General features: G+C 37.1%; 1 protein-coding gene across 1 annotated transcript; it reads left to right on the top strand.

The window, feature by feature from the left end:
• The first annotated feature begins 1711 nt into the window (after nucleotides 1-1711).
• Nucleotides 1712-3378, top strand: tcf15 (transcription factor 15). Its single transcript, XM_083555176.1, has 2 exons — nucleotides 1712-2411; nucleotides 2952-3378. Exons 1-2 carry the CDS (start codon nucleotides 1926-1928, stop codon nucleotides 3015-3017), a joined length of 552 nt encoding a protein of 183 aa, XP_083411302.1. The 5' UTR covers nucleotides 1712-1925; the 3' UTR covers nucleotides 3018-3378.
• Nucleotides 3379-11514: the final 8136 nt, after the last annotated feature.

The following is an 11514-nucleotide window of genomic DNA, read 5'->3' as shown; positions in this document are numbered from 1 at the left end:
TTTCCTGCATCTCTCTTTCTCGCTTGTAGTATAGAATTATACAGCAGGCTTTCATTTTGAACTCAGTTGAGTCCCCAGGCATCACAAAGCAAAGCCAGGAAGTCTGTGATTTTTTTATACCAAAGATATTATATGTATTACTAAGGTTTTTTTTAAAATAGTGATTAACCTGTTTAACTGTACTCTTTAACTGAATATGTCTATTCTAAACCTCAATTCTATGGACCCGCAACTGTGGAAAGTTCAGGGATAGAAAGTTCTATTGCACCAACAGAAACAAACAAACAAACAAACAAACAAACAAACAAACAAACAAACAAACAAAATAATAAAAAAAAAAAAAAAAAAAAAAAAAAAAAAAAATAATTAAATAAATAAATAAATGAAATAAACAAATAAACAGATAAATGAATAAATACATTCAAAACAAAAATAGTTTTTCAAATGTTTGTAATATTCATGAAATAGCTATGTACTGAGGGGGTTATGAATGGTAACAAAAAATTGTTTTTTAGTTTTAAAGTTCGAGTTTCATTTGCATTGCAAAAATAAAAGAACCTGGAAATAACAGGTTTATATGTTTATAGGTTTATGGGTTTATGGGTTTGTCTGTAACACAGAATGGCTGTGAGGCTGGCTGGATATTCTGGGTTAAAACGAAAAGATGATAAATATGTTTGTGTATGTGTGTGTGAGATACCTCCTTTAGGTATTTCCAGCTGCAGTTATCTATCTATCTATCTATCTATCTATCTATCTATCTATCTATCTATCTATCTATCTATCTATCTATCTATCTATCTATCTATCTATCTATCTATCTATCTATCTATCTATCTATCTAATAATAATAATAATAGTAATAATAATAATACAATTGCTACAAACACACACACACACACACACACACACACACACACACACACACACACACACACACACACACACACACACGCGCGCAAGCACACACACGGGAGAGAGAGAGAAAAAGGAGGAGAGTTGATATAAGGGGAACACAGTGAGGGTCCACACTTTTGGAGGTGACACGAACGCGTCAAATGGTCCTAAACTTTCACAACATTACAGCTTCACACCAAACGTGAGCTTTTTCCAAATGGATACCAAACGCTTTCTAATTAGCCGTGGTGTCTACACACTTTCTCCTCATTCTTTCTGCAAAGTGTTTATTCGTGCTATATACTTACCTCTTATAAAGTCTCTCTAACACTTATAAAAAAAATAAAAAAATAAATGTTATTTCATTATTTACTAGGGTCATTATTTCATGGTACGCATGGTATGCATTTCATGATATTCATAATTACAAAAACAATGTACAAAAGCTATTAAGCAAGTTCAACAAATAGTAATAATAATAATAATAATAATAATAATAATAATAATAATAATAATAAGAAGAAGAAGAAGAATCATAATCTCGCAATCATTTTTATAAATACTGCTCTGTAATTAAAATGATCATTCTGATTCTTCTTCTCCCTCCTCTTCTTCTTCTTCTTCTTCTTCTTTTTCTTCTTCTTCTTCTTTTTTCTTCTTCTTCTTCTCCTTATCATTATTATTTTTTGTGTTATAATTATTGTTATTTTCTTTGTGTGTGTGTGTGTGTGTGTGTGTGTGTGTGTGTGTGTGTGTGTATATTTGGCAGTTTCTACATTTGCATGCTGTTTCCCGGCTCCTCCCAGCTGTCTATAAGACACTGCTGTGTGACACACTGACAGCAGCTGTGCTTTACACGGATTGTCCTGGAGAAAGCAGATAAACGGAAAAATGTTCAGCTGAAAAGCTCCTCCGAGCTCAGAGTTTGCACAATGTTTGTATAACTTGCGCATGAAAGGCAGCCTGCGGCTTTTTTTGGACACCCTGGATACTTTTCGATAAACTGTGTAATAGAAGAGTCCGTTTTGATGATGGCGTTCGCCATGCTGCGGCCGATGGCGACTCATCTCGCGTACCCGGACCACAGCAGCCTGCTGTCGGAGGACGAGGAGACGCGCAGCGAGAGCGACGGCAGCTCGGAGCAGAGTTACGGCTGCTGCGCGGAGAAGAGGCGGCGCGTGGCGCGCAAGCCGGCGGTGAGCAGCGTGGTGATCGTCAAGCAGCGGAACGCGGCGAACGCGCGGGAACGCGACCGCACGCAGAGCGTCAACACCGCCTTCACGGCTTTACGGACTCTCATACCCACCGAGCCGGTGGACAGAAAGCTCTCCAAGATCGAGACCCTGCGCCTTGCCTCCAGTTACATCTCCCACCTGGCCAACGTGCTGCTCACAGGGGACGGCGACGAGGACGCGCAGCCGTGTCTAAGCGCCGTCTGCAGCGCGCAGGGGGAAACCGGGGGCAAACAGCCTCGAACCATCTGCACCTTCTGCCTCAGCAACCAGAGAAAAGGGGTAAGGAAACAGGATGTTTAAGTGCACTCCTAACTTGTTTATTCGCAGTGCTCACAGAATAGCTGGGGGAAAAATGAGTCTGTTTATTTACTTTAAACAAAGTGTATTCTTTTTCTCATGGACATGCATTTAATTTTTTATTTAGACATTTCCATTAAATACTTGAATGTCATTTCTATAGTTCTGTAACTTACCCAAATGGTACCCGGACATCTGATTCATGTGTGTTTGGTAAAAAGTTTCATTTAGATATTATTTGGACTCATCAAGTTTTTCATACTTGTCAGTTGCAGAGAAACGTTTTGCTATGATAATAATAATAATAATAATATTAATAATAATTAAATATTAATATTAATAATAATAATAATAATGATGGTGATGGCTGCTGTTTTCTTTCTTCTCATTATTATTATTATTATTATTATTATTATTATTATTATTATTATTATTATTATTGTTATTATTATTTTAGAAGTAGTATTCATGTACAAATATGTCATGTAACACCCCCTAAAGCCATATTTGTGTTATTTGCAGGTAAAAGATGGTAAAGATTGTCTCAGGATGCGGGGAATCGGTTCTCTGCGCATGAGTCGCCGGTAGCCGGTAGCCGGTAGCCGGAACAGCTGAAGGTGGCCAAACTCAGGGAGCATGAAGGACAGATAGAGAGAGAGAGAGAGAGAGAGAGAGAGAGAGAGAGAGAGAGAGAGAGAGAGAGAGAGAGAGAGAGAGAGAGAAGCGCAGGAGCTGAGGCGCATTGAGAAGTTGCGCTGGAGCACGCAGAGACTCAAGGACTCGCAAGAGATTCAAGACAGCTCTTTATTGATTTCTTTCATGTATTTGAAAAATTTGATGCAGTGCATAAACCTAGGTTTATTTTTTTGTTCTTGTTCTAAAGAGAATTTATAGATTTTTCTACAGAAATTGTGCGAATCCCACAATAAATAAAGTATATTTTTTATCAGATTGATCAGTATCATTTTTTTTATGAAAGTGCACGTTTTATTGCATCATTAACGACATCCTTGATGTGACCCTTCACCATTGCAAATACTTACAGACTGAATATGGATGATATTAATTGACCTTTGTTTTTATTAGCATTATTAATTTAACTAGTATGGTATGTCAGCTTTTGTTTTCAAATGCGTCCATGGCATATATTTCTTCTGCCATGCTTTACAGCTTCTGAGGACATTTTCCAGTGATTACAATTAAACTATTTTGCAGTAATCCTACAATTAGAGAATCATATTTACAGCCAGGTTTATGCTAATGAATATAATTTTGTTTACTTTATTTCCCTCTAAACAGCAAGTAAAAGGTACAGTTTTTGAAAAAAAATATCAAATTACCCCGGGGCATAGTATAAAGATTCTCCACCATTTACCCATAGAAAAGCCTGTCTCGTGATTTATTTATGAAAAAGTTCAATACTTATCCTTGCTAAATATACAGTTACATTTCACACCTGTATAGGAATGCATGGCCTACATATACAAAGGTATCATGAGATTTTATATTTTTTACCATCATTAAAACAACTGAAGGGGTTTCCCCTGATGCCCACTGTCTTGACACAGCTAAGGGGCTTTTTAGTACACCAGCCGTGGCTCTGGAAAAGGGCAAGTAAAAGTCCTTTTATCTTTTGAATAGCAGTGGGCACAAAGGTGAAAAACAGGAAAAGAACAGTTAGACTCCCTTTGTATAAGGCACTAAGGCTGGCAGCTTGAAAGCTGCCTGCTAATACAGCAAAACACCCACAGGCTTTGGTGAGGAAGGTAAAGTAAAAAATGGACACTGCACATCAAAGAGCAAGCAATCCGGTCTTATGTGAAAGTAAATATTAGGATGCAAAATTAAATCTAAAGTTTATATATAGACCAGTTATGACTTTAATAAATCAATGAAGAAATATGTCATTATTTTGCAAAGAAGCCCTTTTTTTTCCCTCTCTATTTTGATTTAAAAATCTTCTTTTTCCTTGTACAGTCTGTAAAGTATACAGTAATACAGCAGCAGTAAAGGCTCCTGCGCACTATTGCACTTTAGTGCATATCTCACTCTTTGATGATATCCCTCTCTCCTCTCTTTTTCTTTTTGCTTTTTGAAGTCTGGGATGGATTAGTCATGGTGAATAGTACCCCTTGGTCAGTGTGGGGACCTTGACACAGCTGTGGGTCTGCAAGTTGTATAAATCACCAGTGGGGTCAGAAGGAGTGACGGAGGGAGCAGTGAAAGCACAAAGGGGTGGAGAGAAAAGGAGGTGAGTGTGAGAGGGAATATTAGTGTACCCAAAAAGAGTAAGAGTTTTTAGTGCGGTTATGTGAACCAGTAAATAAGGCAAGGCTGAAAATGGGAGATTTTGGATGATGGACAAGGTCACTGAACTACTGTGTTTGATGTGAGTTTAATAATAGTAAAATCATAAATAGATAGAATGCAATTCTAAAAGATGGACAAAAAAAGATTAACTTATTAATTTATCCTTATAAGAGATTAAATAGCTGGAATTTGATTTGTTTAGCATTTACTGACTATAAATTGATTCTTAAAAAAGCTGTAGAAATCTGTAGAAAAAAATAATAATGCCAAATGTCCCCAAGGTCAAAACTATCAGATTTTTTTTTATGCTTTCGGGTGATATTTGTTTTGGCCACCACAAGTAATATTGCTTTTATATAAAAAGTCCCCCACTCTCCCTCTCCTCTCCTCTCCTCTCCTCTCCTCTCCTCTCCTCTCACTCTCTCTCTCTCTCTCTCTCTCTCTCTCTCTCTCTCTCTCTCTTTCACACACACACACACACACACACACACACACACACACACACACACACACACACACACACACACACACACACACACAAACACACACACACACACACACACACAAACACACACACACACACACACACACACACACACACACACAAACACACACACACACACACACACACACACACACACACACACACACACACAAACACACACACACACACACACACACACACACACACACAAACACACACACACACACACACACACACACACACACACACACACACACACACACACACACACACACACACACACACACTTTTATCCACAGTGACCCTTTCACTATTCTGACTCAAGACAAAAAAGCTTCTCAGCATCCTCTGACTCATGACATATTTACCGCATCAGCTGCAGGTTCCCGAAAAAAAAAAAAAACACCCTTATTCAGAAAACCTTTATAAATAAGGTCACTATGATTTATGCAAATGTTACATTTTTCACGCTACTAAATCATTAGCTGCTTGACGCCAGCCAAAAAAAAAAACCCAGAACATAAACACTTTCTTTTTTTTAGTATTATAATATTATAGAATATATACATTTATACATAAATATGAACCATTTTAGTGTAAAGTTACAGAACATCCACAACTAATCTTCAATCCTGTAACATGCCTTTTCTTTCATTAAAATCATTAAAAAACAGTGATCTTGGATTTTTTATTTAAAACAATTAGATGTGCACTTATTATAATGTACGCAGTGCAGTTGAAAATATGCAGAATATGTAAAGTATGCATCTATATTCCAGATGCTGTTTAATTATTAAATCTGATGTTCTGGTGCTCAGATGATGTATATTAATTTTCTATAACAGCATGTCCCTGACAGTTGTAGTTTTTTAGGCATTGAACCAGATGATAAGGTATTAACATTGTTGTATTATCAAATCATTCCCAGAGACTTGAACTGTATTGTGGACGCTACATATAATCTATAAGGGTTGTTATTTAACAAAGAAATTGTTAATATAGTGAAGGGTTTTATAAAGTTATTAATTTTCAATTTGGCAATGAGTTTAAAGTGGGCACACATTGTAAGAGTCAATAAGAGTTCAGATATGGAAAAGTCTATACAATAGATGTCTTTTCTTTGTTTAATATCATTTAATGCATGATATACTTTAAGTGACAACAGGAACTACTTGCCTTGTTGACAATCCACAACATTTAACTATACTTAAGTATAAATAATTAAAATGCTTGATGTGTCATTTTTTAACAAATATAAATTGCAATTATTGGCACCCTGCCATGGTATAAGTAGAATAAATTTTATTCTATTATTATAAGAGAATCATCTTCAGGCTTCGCATTGTGCCATGTCATGCCTTTTAGTTATAGATTATTTTTCAGTTACAGCATGCCCCATCATGTTTTAATCATTACTTAATAATTAACAGATTTGTTTAGGTAGTTAATTTAGAAATGATTTAGAAACTCTTGCACATGAAACCTTAACCAGGATGTGCAGCATGTGGCAGAGTGGGTTTTTGATTTTTCAATCTTTGTGTTAAACAAACACAAGTCAAGGAATGATTGCTTAACAGCAGTGTAAGTTCTATAATAAAGCTGTACATTGTGTATGTTTTTTTTTTTTTATTGTTGCACACGTGGTCATGGCATTTTTCTAACATTTCCTGATAACTCAGAAAGGTTGGATCAGTTCAACCCAATGTCCCTTGACATACGTTTAGTGCCCATTGTCTTCAGTAATTATTCCACATTTGTCAGAATCAAAGGAAGGAGGTTAAGCTCAAACAGAAGGCGGAACACGATTAAGAGCAATCTTTGATGTAATTAGAGAATGTCGAAAACGTACTGAGACGTTACTGGGGAATGTGACAGCACCTTGGCTTTACTAGAGTAAACAGGGCAAATGCTTTGCCTCTTGAAGACATACTTAGCTGACATGTTAATCATGCAGCGATGAAAAAGCACTTGCTTTTACCAAGCATACACATGCAGTCGTTAAAGTACAGCACAGTGCTTTTTCAACTTAGGAATCTTGGAGTGGGCAGCAGGTAGCGTTTAATATCTCACAGCTAAAGATGATCCATAGTGTGATCCTAAGCATAGATGTTCTGCCCATGTCTTCCTGGGTTTCCTAAGGGTTTTCTGGTTTCCTCCCATTGTCCAAAAGCATGCGTGAATAAGTGTGTACATGTGTGTGGTACCTTGCGATGAACTGGTGTCACATTAGGGGGTCAATTCTCTGGCCTTATTCCCATTGTGCTTGGAATGGGCTCCACAGCCACAATACCTCTGACAAGAACAAAGTGCTTAATAACAATAAATGGATAAAAGTTTGGAGAATCATATTTTTTCCCCACAAAACAGTTAGAAATAAATAAAAAAAATAAGTTTAGTTGATTCAATTGTCACTTTATAATTATACCTTAACTTAATGAAATGTGTTAAGTCTTTTCGAACAACGTTAAAGTCGTAATCTACCAAGACACCACAGAAATTGAACTGATTGGACATTTTTCATAGTTTACATAAAACTATTATTACAGTAGTTAAAAAAATGCGCAGTCATGCAAATGCCTTGGATCTTCTCTGCACGTCTAGAAAGACCAAAATATATTTTTACAGGAACACCTTACTGAGTAAAGGAGGGATTCTATCACAATCCCTACCCTACATGCACATGCAGCAATGATGACACTGTTGTATATATTTAACAGTCCACATGTAGAAATTAAGAAAAATAAGCCTTGCACTGGAATAGTGTCTCACCCAGGGGGCAACCCCTGACTCATAGCCAGTGTTTAAATATAATAAAAATAATGCTGTTACTGAAGATGATAATGATTTCCAGCTTAACACAGAGTGAGCCATGACACCATATGTTTGTAGCAGAGACAGTTACAAGTGATACAGACATGTTCGTTTGAACTTAACCTTCTGATCAGCAGTGCAGAGCCTCCACTGTCTCAGCTGTACTACATAGTTTGTATACCAAGTCATTACTTATCTGATGATAGGCTGTAAAAAATAGGTAATAAATCATACTTTATCATAACAGCCTGAATCAGGGACATTTAACTAATTTTTGTAATTGTCTAGTTACAAACAAGTTCTTGCTTACAGATTTTGACAAAAAGGAATGCCAATGAGAGTAATGCCTATCTCTAAAGTCTAACACATATCAGTGTGACATTTGAGATATATATGTTTTGAATTAGCATGTGGCGTTAAACACACTTTCTTCCATTCATTTTAAATCTTTTTTTTTTTTTTTATGTATTTTAATTTAGTAGATATTCCCAAATCACTAAACAAAACAGAGATGAAAAATAATATAAAACATTTAAGAAAATCTGTGAAAACTCTCCCTTTTTGTGTGACCCATTGTGTTTTGCTATGCAACTATTCTTTCATTTTCATTTTCTTGATGACACTTTATGTTTACAAAACTAGTCATTAAACTATTACTTGCTTTTATATATTTAACAATTACTGCTACAGTATATTTCCATGTACTCAGGTTGCTTCCACTAAAATACCTCACCAGCCAGTTGGCAACACTCAGTCTTAATCATATGTTTTGACGTTACGAGCAAACATAATGCAGGTTAGGTGTTATATTTGTGTTTTATTGTGCTCCTAAATTGGAAGGCAGCATAATTAGCAGCACACATGCCAGTCTCACTTACTTCTGCTCATTTATGAACCATTAAGTGTTGTTTAATCCTGCCTGCCCACCTCTGAGAAGAGTTAACTTCTGTAGGTTCCGACAGGAAATGATTTCAGCCAGGTTGGACAGACATGCACCCACACACATGCACAAGCACTGGTCCTCTTTTCAGCCTACCAGTCCTAAGCCAGACTAAATGATTGTAAAAAAAAAAAAAAAAAAAAAAGAAGGGAAGGGAACTCCCAGGTGCTCACAAGCGCATGGAAACTTCATTACTTTATAATGGAGTACAATATTGCGGGTCATTCTTACTGTTTCACTGGTGTGTGTGTGTGTGGGTGCTTGAGTATTGGTGTGTGTGTGTGTGTGTGTGTGTGTGTGTGCACGGGTGTACTGCTGGCCCAGGCATCTGATCCAAGATGGCTCCCCGAGGTTGCTGTTCTGCAGGAAGATGTCTGAGACACACCGGAAAATAAAACAGATGCATTCGACCGCACCACGGATACCCCCCCTCATCAACATCACATACATAGACAGACACACATACACACACCTTGCTCTGGGTCAGCTCCAGTCTTGACATCATCCGGCAGACTCAGCAGACGAATAGCTCCCAAATGCCAAACCCAGGCAAACGAGTGGGAGTGGGGGGTGAGGGGTGTGTGGTTGAAAGAAGACAAGCATCCGGTTTTTTTTAACAACAAATTCACTAGACAGGTTGATGGCACAGGAAGAAATGAATGGAGACACTAGAGAGAAATATATAGAGAGAATTCCAGACAAATTAGGCCCAATACATTTGGGCTTTTCACTACATTGACTACTCTCTCTCTCTCTCTCTCTCTCTCTCTCTCTCTCTCTCTCTCTCTCTCTCTCTCTCTCTCTCTCTCTCTCTCTCTCTCTCTCTCTCTCTCTCTCTCTCTCTCTCTCTCTCTCTCTCTCTCTCTTTGGCGCTCTGGACTACAGCTTTCTAAAGTAGTGCATAGTGGGAATTGCCCTGAGGAAAACAATATAGTATGTCTAGAAAATAACATATTACTGGATACCAAACTGCAATTGTATTCCTCAAAGACTTACATTTAAAATGCCTGCAACTAAGACCAATAAATCCAACATCATTGGACAAGGATTTAAGATGACAGAATATAAATGTCTAGTCTAGCTGGAGCAAGAGGCAAACATTAACCTCATTTCTTCAGTTTAATGCATGATTAACCTCATGCAGTCTACATACTCGAATCATCACTCACTTGTTACAAATGGATGCTTTAATTTCAGCACTGTTTCTAGGCATAGGCAAACTACTTGGTCGCCTAGTGTGAAACCCCTTGCCTTGCCGCCACCCCCGTCCTCGCCCATTCAGCGAATTTTGTAATGAGCTTTAAGATACATGACAATGTTTACATATATTCATTTCAGGCAATTTTGCAATGATTAATAAATGTGTTAATAATCTTTTTTATGTAATGATTGTATGGTGTGATGGTGGAGTATTGTGGTGGGAGGCCATTTGGAGATTTTAGTAGATAAAATAATGAGTGCTTGTGTGTTCTACTTGATTACATGGCTAGAGTGCTCTACATATATCTTGATTATCATTTTAAAAGGTAGGTCTTTAGACCAGAAGGAGTAGAATGAGTGAATACACTGGGCTGTTTGGATGAAAAAAGAATCTCATTGTATCGGGAAAAAACAAACACCAAAGTAGTCAATGACAATGAAAGACATTTAGTTTGTTTAGATCTCAGAGAAGAGCCTACCAACAGCGCTGAATTAAAAAAAAAAACACATTCTAAATGGCTGAACCAAGCCACATAGACAGTGTTATAGGAAAGGCTATAGTGTTGGCGTTGACTCACCAAAACAGCAAAAGTAGGTCTGTAGAAGGAATTTACATATAAAAGCGAACTAATGGAGAGCTTGTTTAGAGAAAAAAAACAGCATGTATATGAGAATAAAAGCAGTTTCTATAGTTAAAAAATATTGAAGCTGTGAAAAGGCATGATCTCTTGCTTGATTTTATGTGATCTGAGTACTTTAGCTTATCATTTAGAATCTCACCAAAATTGTAAGATTTGTGTGTTGGCTGCACTAGCAACAGCTGCAAGCTGGAAGTAAGACTGAAACGATTATCTGGGAGAATACCAAACCAGGGTGTTCAGAAACAGATCAATATTCATTCATTCATTTATTAAAAACACTGAACTAAACTAAATCTTTTACTTGATGCTAAAATAATTTTTTTTGACAGTACTGTCATTGACCCAGTGTCCATTCTCTTCCTGGGAGAGAAAGGAAAAAAAAAGATTTGCTTGACTAAATGTAAAAGAATGTTCCACTTCTTCTTGAGGAGTGAGGAAAGAAGAAAGAATACACGCACAGTGCATCACATATGATGAACATACTCACATACAGATACACACAGTGCTATAATCCCTGAATGAATGCTTTCCTTAGGAGAAGACAAGCTGCATGGCTGAATTTGCTAAAAAGATCTTGGACAAATTGCAGGAGAGGGAATAATATTTTAATCATATACTCCCAACGCATGAAACATGCAGACACACATATACACATGCATATTTCAGACACCCAGTGACCAGGGAGACGGCCATTCAGTC

Source organism: Silurus aristotelis, assembly GCF_946808225.1.
Source record: "Silurus aristotelis genome assembly, chromosome: 11".
Classification (NCBI taxonomy): Eukaryota; Metazoa; Chordata; class Actinopteri; order Siluriformes; family Siluridae; genus Silurus; species Silurus aristotelis.
The sequence above is the reverse complement of the archived record's forward strand: the minus strand, read 5'-3'. Positions and strand labels throughout refer to the sequence as shown.